We start from the raw sequence: 15,348 nt of genomic DNA, 5'->3' as shown, positions 1-15,348 counted from the left end.
ACCAGGGGTCTACACCAGGGGTCTACACCAAGGAGGTCTACACCAGGGCCCTCATTCATCAACGTGTTCTACGCACAGATTTGTGCTTACCCTGTGCGTACGATCATTTCTAAGCAAAGAGTGGGATTCATCAATTTCAACTTGAACTTGACTTCGTGCTTATATTTACGCACAGCTCGGACCATGCGTACCTGGCGCCCAGTGGTAGAATATATTATTACAACAAGGAAATGAGCTTCTGTGCATAATAACACTGGATGTTCTGTATGAACCGTAATTCATTATAGTTCATTGTAAAATAGCAACAGTAGTGTAATTATGGTCAAAACCCTATAAATAGCATTTGGAATAATAGATCTTTCTCTCAGAATGAATGCAGCATGGTTTATATAGCGTTATCGGAATATACGGGGTGTAGGCTACTGACTGACTGCGCTCCGCATAGCTTGATTGATTGATTGATTGAAAAGTTTATTAACAGATTGCAGAATGGGTACAGTACAGTACAGCTCAGTACATACAATTGTTAAGGGGATGCAGACCAGAGAAAGACTTTCGTCTTGTTTACATCAGGGTCCCCCATTTTCAATTCATCATAAATCATAAAGCTCAACTCGTTATTATTTTGCGCACAGACCGCCGAAACACGGGAACGTTTTGATTATATTTAAAAGGCTTTACGTTAAACGAAAAAAGTGGAATTTCGAAGCTGTAAGCAGAATACAAGTCATATGAATATAGTGTTCTTTCCCCTTTTTACTGTATAAGAAAGAATAGAAAACGCATTGCAATGACACCAGATAGTGGACAGACTATGTATATGATGGGATTCAAGTTCATGTATTGAAAGGCAGGCTACATCATACATGCAGTGAGATTCATTGTTCTTGTATATGCTCTCGTATTATTGTTTATATAGGCTACCCAATACTGACATCAAAATAGATTGTAGTATGCCTCTAGAAATCATATGCAGCAGGTAGAAAATTTACGGGAGATCCATCGCGATTTGGAATAAAATTGAGGAGAACTTTAATCCCTGGGTATTAATCAAACAACACGGGAAAAGGCAGTCATATTCCAGCGCGGTCTTTATTAGCCGACAACAAAATAGATGCCTCTAAAAATCATATAGCCAATCGAACACAACTAATAAAGGCATTCATATTACAGCACGGTTATAATGACACACAACCAACGCCAAACAGTGGTCAACGAACGGTCTTTATTAGTATTTTGAGCTGTCCAGGCAGAATTGCAGCAATGGTCTTAGGGAGCCGTTGATATCTGACATCACCGTTTACAAGTCCGCCTTTTATTTATCCCATAATACGCGATAGTGTCTTCTTGGTTCGACAGCAGTGAACAATCTTCGTGGAGTTTCTCAGAGTTCCGCTCGGGTCAGTCCATTATTTCACATCCCATGGGGGGTGTTTCCTCATTTTCATGACCATATATGGATAATCATGCACGAGCATTGACGGTAGAACAAAGTGGTATTCATCAACACGGAGGAGCATAGAGCCTGCGTACGCACATGTGATGAATCCCGACTTCCCTGTGCGTACACTGGTTCTACATTCCGTGCTTACGTGTGGAAATAGAACATGTTCTACGCACACATTGATGAATGAGGGCCCAGGGGTCTACACCAGGGGTCTACACCAAGGAGGTCTACACCATGGGTCTACATCATGGGTCTACACCAAGGGTCTACACCAGGGGTCTACACCAGGGGTCTACACCAGGGGTCTACACCAAGGAGGTCTACACCATGGGTCTACACCATGGGTCTACATCATGGGTCTACACCAGGGGTCTACACCAGGGGTCTACACCAGGGGTCTACACCAAGGGTCTACACCAGGGGTCTACACCATGGGTCTACACCATGGGTCTACACCAAGGAGGTCTACACCATGGGTCTACATCATGGGTCTACACCAAGGGTCTACACCAGGGGTCTACACCAAGGAGGTCTACACCATGGGTCACCAAGGGTCTACACCAGGGGTCTACACCAAGGGTCTACACCAGGGGTCTACACCAGGGGTCTACACCAAGGGTCTACACCAAGGGTCTACACCAGGGGTCTACACCAAGGAGGTCTACATCATGGGTCTACACCAGGGGTCTACACCAAGGAGGTCTACATCATGGGTCTACATCATGGGTCTACACCAGGGGTCTACACCATGGGTCTACATCAGGGGTCTACACCAAGGGTCTACACCAGGGGTCTACACCAGGGGTCTACACCATGGGTCTACATCAGGGGTCTACACCAAGGGTCTACACCAGGGGTCTACACCAGGGGTCTACATCATGGGTCTTCACCAGGAGTCTACACCAGGGGTCTACATCATGGGTCTACACCAGGGGTCTACACCAAGGAGGTCTACACCATGGGTCTACACCATGGGTCTACACCAGGGGTCTACACCAGGGGGGAGAAACAGCCGGTCACTTCGGGCACCTTGTGAACATACAAGGAGTTCAGGCCCGAGCAGACTGCGCCGTAACAGTGTGAACCAACCAAAACAACACATGACCAAACAAAGAGAGTGACTCAGGGCTAAAAAAAGCAGCGCCTCCCTAGAGTGGCCTGCGAGGGCTTGAGGGAGGTTGGGCTTTTGGAACTGATACTGGGATTGCTGCAGATTAAAGAGGGCTGAAGCTATGAGGGGCTGCGGTGCTCTAACGGGCCATATAGGCCTGCTTTATTAAACCACTTGGACCGGGACAGCTGAGGGCTCTGGGCTCCCTGACATCGCACGCCGGCAGGGATCAGCCGCTGACTGACGTCGACCCGGGGGGGGAAGTCAAAACGGCGGATTAATTGAACAATTCACTACGTTCCTCAGCCAGAGTAAAACCAATAGGAATAATGACCGTTAATACAAGAAAGCAAACGTGCCCAGTGCCGTGTTTCCCTCAAGAGCGTCTCCTCAGCCCTATGTCCACTCAAACCCACTGCGTTCCCTCAAGAGCATCTCCTCAGCCCTATGTCCACTCAAACCTACTGCGTTCCCTCAAGTGCGTCTCCTCAGCCCTATGTCCACTCAAACCCACTGCGTTCCCTCAAGAGCGTCTCCTCAGCCCTATGTCCACTCAAACCCACTGCGTTCCGTTCCCTCTGCCGTCAGTGGAGGTTGAGGGAACAATGGGCTGAGGAAACTCAAATGTCCTCCTGATCATCTGAAAAGCAACGCACTCCTCGTCCCACATAGCCGGAGGACAACGGGTGTTTGTATTGAAACCTGGACATCATGCCACCACAGCCTTTAGGACGCCCAGCGCTACAATAATGACCGTGTAATCCGAGGCCACACGGGTCCAGACAGAGACCGGATCGAAATGTTTTTGTGCAGCGAAATGTCTCATAGAGCTCTCGAGCTAACCCCCCCCCCCCCCCCCCCCCCCCCCCGTTCCGTCCCGGCAGGGGACACACAGGTAGGGCCTGTTTGCTTCTTACAGTCGTTATGGAGACAAGGGGGGGGGGGGGGGGTAGACCTAGTATTAAAAGAGGAAAAAATAAAAGACGTGGGGGCGTCCCCAAGGCCTTGTCCCGCGGTGAATGCACTGTGCCATGATGAATGCATAATGTCCCAAATGAGATGGCATAATGCTCTCCTTTGAACCCAGATTCACCTCCGCTCTGACAGGATGTTACTGTGCCAACTGTAAGGCACTGCATAGTAACTGCAAAGACCTGTTCTACAACTTCTAGATCTGTATAGTAACTGCAAAGACCTGTTCTACAACTTCTAGATCTGTATAGTAACTGCAAAGACCTACAACTTCTAGATCTGCATTATGACATACAGTATTTTAGTTTATTCACACCAGTGTCTTATAGAATATGGATCAGTGTCGAACATGGATCATTGCCCAAGGTAACACACAATATTACTGTTGTTTAATCTAGGTAACAGTTTCAACATTTGCCACGTTACCATGCTAGTTAAAATAAATATATTGTTTAAAAGTTTTAAAGGACTGTACCAGTCAACCAGAGATTGCACCTGTCTTTAACAAATGTAGTATTCGTAGGGGTAGGGTGACCAGACGCCCCGGTATCTACCGAGATCTACCCCATATATTTTAATCTGGTTTCATGTGATTTCTCCGTATTCTGGTATAGTATAAAACTAAAAAGTAGTGCTGTCAGGCGATTAAAAAAATGCATCTAATTAATTACAGGATTTGTAATTAATTAATCAAATTAATCGCATTTTAATCGCATAACCATTTTATGCCTGATATTCTATATTCTATAATCATATTTCAAATTGCATGTGTCCGGATGGCAGAATTCAGTACTGTATCTACAAAACCTTCTGTTTAATCATCTTCTATCTATTAATTTGCTTAGATTTTTCAGGTCTGGTCAATTTTAGCATGGTGTTATTCACAGTCAAAGATAAAAAAAATGTATTGATATTCTCATTTGGTTAATTACAATTTACTCAAGCCTAGTAACAGACACAGTATTTCTGACACTGGGAATACATTCCCTGAGATCCATAGATGTCCCTAGAATCAGATACCAAGAACATGCAAATGGACCATATTAAAAAAAAGTCTGTAAATGTGTTCTTATGGAATGAATGAGATAAAAAAATAATTTAAATAAAAATAAAACATTTGTAATTAATTTTGAGTTAATTTTCATAACGCGATAATTTGCTGTGTAATTAATTAATCTAATTAACGCGATAAACTGACAGCCCTACTAAAAAGTGAAAGTGAAATAAAGTTTCTTACACGTGGAAGTGATCGTATTTTAATACACGCCGTGGCCACAAAGCAGTGCACCAGGAAGGGAAGTAGGGTTTGTTTTTTTGTGTGAAAATGTTCCCGTACACCGCTTGCTTGCCCATTATTGGAAATGTGCGGTCTGGGTGATCAGAAGGGGAAACGAGCGAGGTGATTATGGAACCTAACTGGCAGTTGCACTGTGTGACCAAATGTACGAGTGTCGTCGTATCTGCAGCCACACCCAGTGGGATATGACTTAAGTAGTGTTTCAAAAACGACTACAGTACAGTAAGCCTCTCTCTCTCTCTCTCTCTCTCTCTCTCTCTCTCTCTCTCTCTCTCTCTCTCTCTCTCTCTCTCTCAGGTCAGGGAGAGATATGTCTTTACATGTTCTTCGCCGACGCACTGCAGACGTCAATTACTCACTCACTAACAGGCATGTGACTGGGTGAAACCCTGAGCTCTCAGCAAGAGTGACAGCATGTCACGCACACACACACACACACACACACACACACACACACACACACACACACACACACACACACACACAACACACACACACATACACACACACACACACACACACACACACACACACACACGCAAACACACACACACACACACACACACACACACACACACACACACACACACACATACACACACACACACACACACACACACACACACACACACACACACACACACACACACACACACACACACACACACACACACACTCCAGTCCAGACAGCCACATCGACCCTTCCCTTAGTCCTCTCAGGCAGGCTCAATATAAGAACGGAGAGTACAGGAAGATTGCATCGGTAGAATGTGCGGTGAGGGACAAAAGAATCCCACGTATGGGGAGGGAGTGGCGAGCGTGTGACGTAAAGCACCGCAGAGTAAACAAACAAAAACAAACCACTGAACGTTTTTATCTACCTAACATTCCCCCCCTCGACAGAAAACAATGCTTTGTTGTGCAGAGAGGCAGCGCAGTCGGAGCAGCAGGGGTTCTGCTTCCTGGCCCGGCGGCGGCCCCTCTCTCCGCCGCCCGTGATGTCACCTGCCTCTGGGTAAGAGTCAAAACAGGAGGAGAAACAGACAGCGTGTCCCTTTAATCAGAAAGGGTATCGCATCGCCGCGGGTTTGAGCTCCACCTACTAGTACCCCTTGGGTCCGGTGAGAGTGAGAGAGGTGCATGCTGGGGAGTAGAGTGGAAAACACTGGGGCGTGGCTACCGTGGAGCTTGCCAAGTGACTGCTGTTTTTTTTACGAGCGCACCCATATCCCATATCCTACTTGGCCTATTCGGGTATTGTGCTTTCACGCCGGTGCGTGTAAACATCAGATCCTGTGTACGATTACCTGGATAAATTTACCCGATTAAGATACCTGGGGATTTGCTCTATCCGCTATCCCATTTATATGATAGGGTTTCACGGTTCTGTTTGGACGGTAATCGCCGGCGATGTTACATCATTCACACGTGTGTTTACACGGTAACCGGTGGCGGGGATATGGAAATGCAAGGTAAACACCACACTCCTTCTAAGGCCTTCGCTGGGATACAAGCTGGTATCTGGGACGTCCTACTGTGTGTGTGTGTGTGCATGTAAACGTAGCCTGTGAGGAGAAGTGACAGGCGAGGCTGAATCCATCCCACCAACCACTCACACTATAGGATTATCACATTACTGACAGGATTCCCTCGCCATACAAGGTAACAAGGTTCTTAACCGTGACACGGAGACTGATCCAATAAACATGAGGTTTTCTCTTTGAAATCAGATTAGAATCTGCCTTCAGACACGAGGAATTCTGTGATCAGATCTCTGGCTCTCATCTAAGGTTGAGCGAACACCATGAGTAACTAACCACAGTGGACAGCTGATCGGAGTTAGCGTGTGTGTGTTCTTTCGACACCCAGAGACGCAAATGACATTTGCCTGCAGCAGTCACCTCATCACTTAGTTTATTAGGGACTCTGAGTCCCAGCCAAGGTGTTGGAACGAGACGTGCCCGCTAAAACAAGGCAGCCAAATATAACAGTAATGGAGGGGGGGGGGGTGTCTGTGGGGGCAGGGGGTTATGATGGACCAAAGGGCAGAGACTGTCATCCTCTTACCTGTGTTTCTCGAGCTCGTTGTGCGACGACCTGAAGGAGGGGAGATAAACAAACACAGAGACCTGGATGAGTGCCTGCTGGGGCGTCACTGCAGCTTCGCTACTACTATCTCATGGAATGACATGGGAGCCGGAGAGGAGAGAGAGGCAAGGTGAAAGTTAGGATGCAGTGAAGAACCCCCCCCCACCCCCCCCCCCCACAGTTAGTTTCGGCTTTTAAAGGGACACGCGCGCAACGTTATGGGAAATGCTGCTCATCTTCGTCTTCTCCAGAGTCAGACGAGAAAATAGATACTAGTATCCTCTCTGCGCGTTCAGTAGGAAGCTATCTGGGCTGCAAGCTAGCCTAGCTTAGCACAAATTAATGGAAGCGAATGGGCTGAATAGCCTAGCTGTTAGCCAAAAACACCTCTCCTGGAGTTTCAAGCTAGGCTAGTGGTCCATATCCACTTATATTCATTTGTGCTAAGCTAGGCTAGTTTTCAGCCGGATAACTTTCTACTGAACGCGGAAAGAGAGGAAATTGGTATATATCTTCTTGTCTGACTCTGGAGAAAACGGTAAGCACATTTCCCATAATGTTTGCGTGTTCCTTAAAAAATTTAAAAAAAATTAAAAAGCAGGACAGATTAAAGGAAAGCATGTCAAGTCATGATATAGAGCTGCATGACATTTATATTAGAAGAATTATCATTGAGAGATGAAAGGACGGCCCACGTTTTCTTTTTATCCCCCCTGGCTGTAGGTTAGTTTTACAGCTTTGTATCCCTAATTAGGTGACTAGTGTCGTTTTAAAACTAGCCTAAACCCTTCACGGTTAAATAATGATAACAAATGCCTTTACTGCATGGGAGCCCATCTCTAGGAGGTTTACTGTTATTATTAACACATATTCATAGGTCATTTGCCGAATACGGCTTCTCTGCCGAGCTAACAGGACAAAATACGCATTTACCAAGACTCCAGTGAATGGTACAACACTACAGTTTTTAGCTTTTTTTTTTTTTTTTTTTTTTTATCTACTTTTTCTCCCATTTTTTCAATTTTTCTCCCATCCCAATTTCGTATTGTCCAATTCTACCCTCCCCTGTCTCGAACGCTGTTAGGCCATGCCTCCCACAGGCCGGCTGCAATGTGGACGAAGCCTTGCATCACGTGTCCCCTCCGGTACACGAGGAGGCAGCCGTCGCATCTTTTCACCTGCACAGCGCGATCTCTCAGCGGCGAGGGTCTGCGTGGGAGGGACACGCCACCCCCGTCGCTTCCTGATTCTGCTGCGCAGGGGCACCAACCAACCTGTAGGAGTCGCTGTCCACAACGTCCGATCCCCACCCACCAGCTTTCCACCCCTAACACTGCCAATTGTGTTAGTATGAACGACCAGCCAAGCTGGTAGCAATGCCGGCTAATCTGCAAGTAAACACTAAAATATATTACGATAGAGTAGGGCTGGGCGATATGGCCAAAAATTATATTGCGATAACGATATCGATAACAATATCACATATCACTCGATAAAAATATTTATTAAAAAAAAATAAAAATTAAAAAAAAATATTAAACAACAGATGTATGTTTATTTTGCAGCAATTCTTTGTTGTTGCCGCCATCTTTAGTGTTACATCCCCTCACACTCCAGTTCTCAGGCTGCAGCTGGTTTGAAAGCGAAAGTAAACCGGCTTCTCTGCTGGCTATGGCTCCAGGGGAGTTGAACTGTTCTGGCTCTGCTAGTTTCTTTTCTATCTTTTGGCGCTTTTTTGGTGGACAAACCACCGCACATGTGCACCGTGACTCGTGACTGGAGACTAGCTCTGCTAGCACACATAGCCTACTGTGTACAGACGGTTTCAAACTGTATTTTAAATTAGAAAGCAAACAAAATAAATGGAAGAGCAAAAGGGCGGCTACGTGGCGTAGTGGGCAAGGCGCTCGCCACGAAATGCTGGAGACGCTGGGCTCGAACAAATGCTCCACATTTGCTTTCAGTTTAGCTGGTCGTCCGTACTAATACACATTGGCCGTATTAGGGGGTGGGAAACTGATGGGTGGGGATCGGGCGTTGTGGACAGCGACTCCTACAGGTCGGTTGGTGTGCCTGCGCAGTAGAATCAGGAAGTGTCGGGGGCAGCGTGAGCCTCCCACGCGTTACTCCTCGCCACTGAGAGATCGAGCTGTGCAGGTGAAAAGATGCGACTGCTGTTACCTCAAGTACCAGAGGGGACTTGTGCTATGTATGACTTAGTCCACATTGCAGCCGGCTTGTGGGAGGCAAGAAACAGCGTCTGTGACAGGGGAGGGTTGAATTGGATGATACGAAATTGGGATGGAAGGAAAATATAGAAAATGGGAGGAAAAAGTGGATCAAAAAAAATAAATGGAAGAGCAAAATAAATCTCAATTTGGTCAGTATTGTCATTTGGACAAGCAAAGCCATTACTTTAAGTTGCAGGCAAGAAAGACAAGTCTGTCCACTGTCTCTGGTTTTAAAACTGCCCTGTTGCAGGTCACAACAACAACAAAAAATCGATGTATATTTTTTTTTATATATTTGTTTTCCGATATCGATTATTAAAATATATCGCGATAATTATCGTTATCGTTATATCGCCCAGCCCTACGATATAGAGAATGCCCGTCTGTGAAGTTTACATGGCAGCTGTGCAAAAATGGAGAACGAGGTGTTGTGCCAGGAAACAAATGGTGCTTCTGATGACAGGGACGAGCTGTACAGATGGGGACAAGCTGTACAGACGGGCGTCACCGTTGCCCCGGTATTCCAGACCTTTCCCGCAGCAGGGAACGGCTACTACTGGTATGTCACGGGTGTGAGGACATGTCCCCCCGAAAATTCATATAATACGGGGCAGTCAACCCCAGCACTCCAGCAGCTCTGCTCCTCTGTGTATCAGCCCTCTCTCCTGGCTGTGTCTGCCTGGCATCAGCCACAGAGACCTCTCAACAGAGGACCAAAATGGCCCATGGAGTAAGATGTGTGACATGACACACACACACACACACACACACACACACACACACACACACACACACACACACACACACACACTACACTGCTTGTTGTTGTTAGTGCGTGCTGAGCGGACAGCAGCGCCGACATGTTTAGAAACACACGCAGACGTCTGGAGGCCGAGACACAGTGGAATTCCACAGCACGTGGGCCGCTCCAAGGAGAGGCCTATTATGATGTGCGACGGGGAGCGGTGGTTGAGAGGGCGACCCATTCCATCTGAACGGGCCCTCTGTTCAGGGCCCTCGCACTGCGACTGTCATGGATACCGTGGCAATAAAAACAGCAACAGAAACACAAAGGGCCAGACTGACAACAACCCTTTTCACATCCACCCCCCCCCTCCACCCCCACCCCACCCTGTCTTTGAGAGCCCTTGTGCTGGCAAAGCAGTGGTTCCCACAGCTGTGCGCTACAGCGAAAGCTGCATCCTGCGAGTGAGAGAGAGAGAGAGAGACCACGACCCGCTGTGTGGAGCGGATGAAGACTGTAGCATGTCGCCAGCATCGTCTCTGTGCACTCTGCACGAACGCTGCACGCGGCGGCCGCCAGGAGAACCTGCGGAGGCCTTTTACACGGGCAGTGACCGGGGGGCAGCAACCCGGCGGTGGAAAAAAGCGCTTCTCTCAAAGTCAGACGAAAGCAGACAGGAAACGCTTTATCTCCCCAGTGGGGGAAGTAGTCCAATTCAAACATGTGCAAATCGGGGACCGGTCACAGGCAACGCCGGATTATTATACTTTGGATCTGGGGGGGGGGGGGGGGGGGGGCGACTGCATTATAGACAGGGAATAACTGCTAAAATAACACACACACACACACCTTTATATCCTACACGCAGAAGGACAGTGCGCCATGCAAATGAGTTCATGCCAATAAATTCAGCTGTGATAATTAGAGGGTATAAAACAGAGTCGAGTCAGGACAACAGCAGGCTGTGCACTGGCCTTATGTGAACTTCAATATTCAACAAGAAGGACAAACGCCGACTTCCTCGTCCTCGTATGACCCCCCCCCCCCCCCCCACGTGACAAGAACATACACACTCACATGGAGTGCTAAGCATGGCAGGGATGCAAAATAATAAATCTGATTAGCACTACACTCAGTAGTACTAATTTATATATTTATACCCAGTTTATTCACCTGTACATTGTATATTACTATGTACTTTACTGTTACATTTGTACTATGATTGTATGTGTGTGTGTGTGTGTGTGCGTGCGTGTGTGTGTGTGTGTGTGTGTGTGCAGGCGTGCGTTCCTGATATCAACTGGGGTTGCACGCACCTAATGGCGCCACGTGCATGTGCGCTCCCGGCGCGTGCGCTCGCTCCCGCGCATGCGCATAAATGTCCCCTCACTTGAGCACAGACTACAGACAGTGCCTAATTGCCTCTACGAATGGAATGTAACACATATCATTCACAACAAGTTAGGTGTGAATGTATCTGAGAACGTATTTAACACACCTGACGACCGGCGCTATTGATATGCAAAGTAGCCCAGGTGGGTACTTATAGCGAGTTGGCGAGTGCAGCGCATTCCTGTGTGTGTGCACGCGCTTTGGCTCAAATCTTACCCTGCACGGAGTGCAACCCCGTCCCAAGAGCAACGCATGCCTGTGTGTGTGTGTGTGTGTGTGTGTGTGTGTGTGTGTTGTTTTTATTTTTTTAACAATAAAAACGGCCCATTCTAATGTGCCCTGATTTACTGTAGCTCGACAGTAAACAAGGAAACCAGTCCTGGGTTTTCCCTCCCTTTCTGTGAGCAGAAATAGACTCCAAACTGCTCTCAGCCTCATGTCCTATAGGGTTAGAGATATCACACCGTAATCGCACAACTTTATTCAATTTTCAATTATTTCAATTATTCAACTGATTTGACCATATTATAAGATTTTATTTGGGGATTTTACAAAGCAAGAGATGCTTACAGGTTTAATCTGTTTTTTAATCTAAATGTTGGCCTGGACCCTACATAACCTTGTTTGTCTATTGAGGCTCCATAGTGTACAATTACATATGCACAAAAAATTAAATGTACAAAAGTTGGGAGGGGCAAAGACAGAGGCAGGCTCTCATACCACATAGGGCAGTAAGGTGCTCTCAGACCACATAGGGCAGTAAGGTGCTCTCAGACCACATAGGGCAGTAAGGTGCTCCCAGACCAGATGGGGCAGTAAGGTGCTCCCAGACCAGATGGGGCAGTAAGGTGCTCCCAGACCACATAGGGCAGTAAGGTGCTCCCAGACCACATAGGGCAGTAAGGTGCTCCCAGACCACATAGGGCAGTAAGGTGCTCCCAGACCAGATGGGGCAGTAAGGTGCTCCAGACCACATAGGGCAGTAAGGTGCTCCCAGACCACATAGGGCAGTAAGGTGCTCCCAGACCACATTATAGCAGTAAGGTGCTCCCAGACCAGATGGGGCAGTAAGGTGACCCTGCAGGCTCAGTCTATGGGCAGGGGTCAACTCATTAGCCACACACAAACAAACAAACACCAAAGTACTGTTATATCACACACACACAGACAGTGACACACACACACACACACACACACACACACACACACACACACACACACACACACACACACACACACACACACTCACTAAAGAGTTATATTACAAGCTATCTCGCGTGCTCGCGCACACACAAAAAAAGAGAAGCCACGCACGCCCGATGCGTGTATATTTTCCCTAACGGAGTAGCACTTCCGCGTTCGGTTTGCGCGATCTGATTGGCCACTGACGTTTTTCTCAGCGCCAATCGCGTTACCCCTAACAATCGCGCCAGCAGGCTGTTACCCTAACCCTAACCTAACCTTAACCAACTAACCCTAACCCTAACCTTAACCCTAACCATAACTAACTAACCCTAACCTTAACCAATTGATTGATTGATTGAAAACTTTATTAACAGATTGCAGAATGGGTACAGTACAGTACAGCTCAATACATACAATTGTTAAAGGGGATGCAGACCAGAGAAAGACTTTCGTCTTGTTTACATCAGGGTCCCCCATTTTCAATTCATCATAACATATATGACACACACGACATACAGATAGACAGTACTGCTACATCTATACATTTATGACATACCAGATTTGCAAATACAGTACTGTTTGGGATACAAAAAGAGTCCAGAAAAGAGAGTATATACATTTGACGTAGAAACTGTACATTGGAGGAGGTTGGGTAGGTGGTGTGGGGTTGGGTGGGTGGGGGGGGACTGTACATTGAAGGTGACCAACTAACCTTAACGCCTACCCTTAACCCTAACCTTAACCAACTTCGAAAGAGAGCGACTTCGAAAGAGTCGCCAAGCTTAACCAGTTTGTTAGGAGTAACGCGATTGGCGCTGAGAGAAACGTCAGTGGCCAATCAGATCGCGCAAACCGAACGCGGAAGTGCAACTCTGTTAGGGAAAATATACACGCAGCCCCGATCTGTTATTCTAGAAAATATAGTAAGCTATCCTACTGTATCAGCGAATGGGAACGAGGCGTCGGTCTCGTCAGCTATCAGTAAACTTGTTTCCTCGGCTGGGCGCGCATCGCATGTCACGCAGCAGAGCTGTGTCTCTGGCAGACAGTCTCACACCGAAATGGAAAACATCCTGAACTTAAAGACCGGTGATGAACTACGTCTACTGCTGGGCTCCTGCAGCAGCTGTAAAAGACGATTGTTACATTGCTGTCATTATTAATACCGAGCCTAGTGCACTACCTGTCTGTCTCTCGTCACGTGTTGTTTACCTACTGTAGCCTCATCTGCTGTATTTTGACACGACGGGGCGTTGTTGCAAAGGGGAAGTCATCGTTTCCGAAATGATGTCAGATTCTTTATTAGTACTACTACACACGCAATAAACTCGTTTTTTTGTTTGTAGATTATTGAAGGTGGTTTGCGTGTGCAGGACTACTGCTTGCGGAAAGGGTTAGGTGTGAGTGAAGCAGGTCTGCAGAGAGAGAGAGAGAGAGTGGAGCACCAGAGTTGACACTGTACGCGTGGCAGTGTTTATTATAAGAGATCACAACACAGAGCCAAGCCCAACAACAGAGAGATGGCGTGTGCATGAATGGTGGCGATCATAACAGATCGATTCAACTATGTCTGTACTTAAACAGAAAATTTTTAATATTTACCTATTGTTCAGAGTTTTTCTTGAAATTGGCGATGCTTTCGTTTTCTTGCTGGAAAAGTCGCTATCGTATGGTAAGACAGACGCATAACCATGCTCTGCTTCTATTGACAAAGTAAACAAGATAAGTGTTAATGCCTTGCAATGTTGCAGGGGAAAATATGCTATTATGATGAATCAATCAGTTGAAAATGTTAAAATGAGAGACTGTCAAATCTCACAATGACGTCGTCACAAGAAAAACATCCATAAAAACAACCAACATTGATCCATCAATGTGATCGATCAGGCAACGCATGGGTAAAGCTTGATAGCCTGCGTGCGAGTAGTTCAATAGATGATTTTATTGTTGTGACATGGCTTTATTACTAGTATACAGTCATAACTGGTCAAATGTTGTCAGTGTCACTTTGGGAAACATCAGGCTATTATGCAAATGTTTACAGGACATCTATAAATGCATGTTGGTATAGGCTATGTGTAGCATAACAATATGCATATTGCAAAATGTATAGGCATTGGTCAAATAACTCAAATATAACACTTAAAATAAAATGTAGTTACTTGTTATTTGGCTAGTAGATTCGTGACCTGGGTACTTTGCACCATCGCAAAGTGTATTTTCTTTCATAGCCTCTAAAGTGACATCATAGCTGCACTGTGGCATAGAAGCTCATATTGATATAATATAGTCCTTTATAATTTTCTGAACGTAAAATATGATAAACAATCTTGTCAACTCCATAGAGTTTGCCATGGCATACCTCTGTCTCTTCTTTCCAAGTACTCTGCAGCCTCCAGCAGAATTAAAAGAGAATTAAGTTCCATCTTGTTGTCTTGTTATAAAAATATTAAAAAAAAAATATATATATATATATCTATTTACACAAATGTACAAGTAATATATAAAAATAAAAAGATGTAATCATGGAATGGAAACCACAACTGCTTTAGGACGAAGCGTCTATATTCAGTTCTGAGTCTTGGGGACTCCCAAACTGGAGTCATATCCACAGCACATAACTAAAACTCAGCAACTGAGTGATGGGACTTCTGTCCAATGGGGAAAGACCGTGGGCGGTCTGTCAACATACGTCTTAGCCTATAACCAGTCCGAGTAACTGTGAAGTACCTCCCGATTGGCTAGACACTGATAGTAACAAGGTAAAAGCCACACTGCCATACCCTAGCAACAGCGTGTGTGACCCAGCCCCTTAATAGTTCATTGGTTTGACATCCAGAGCTAGCTGCTGATTGGCAAAGAGACATTTGGGGCGTGCCT

General features: G+C 46.2%; 1 protein-coding gene across 1 annotated transcript in view; it reads right to left on the bottom strand.

Moving 5' to 3' along the window:
• Window positions 1–15,035, bottom strand: part of mxd4 (MAX dimerization protein 4) — a 46,858-nt gene extending 31,823 nt beyond the window's left edge. Inside the window, exons 1-3 of the mRNA XM_084318185.1 lie at window positions 14,831–15,035; window positions 14,071–14,170; window positions 6,895–6,924 (exon numbers count right to left, since the gene is read on the bottom strand). Of these exons, the coding sequence (XP_084174311.1) occupies window positions 6,895–6,924; window positions 14,071–14,170; window positions 14,831–14,894 (194 nt within the window). The 5' untranslated portion in view covers window positions 14,895–15,035. The remainder of the gene's footprint in view (window positions 1–6,894; window positions 6,925–14,070; window positions 14,171–14,830) is intronic.
• Between the last annotated feature and the right edge of the window lie 313 nt (window positions 15,036–15,348).

Source organism: Notolepis coatsorum (genome assembly GCF_963971535.1).
Source record: "Notolepis coatsorum genome assembly, chromosome: 7".
Lineage (NCBI taxonomy): Eukaryota > Metazoa > Chordata > Actinopteri > Aulopiformes > Paralepididae > Notolepis > Notolepis coatsorum.
This window is presented reverse-complemented; position numbering and strand designations above follow the sequence as displayed.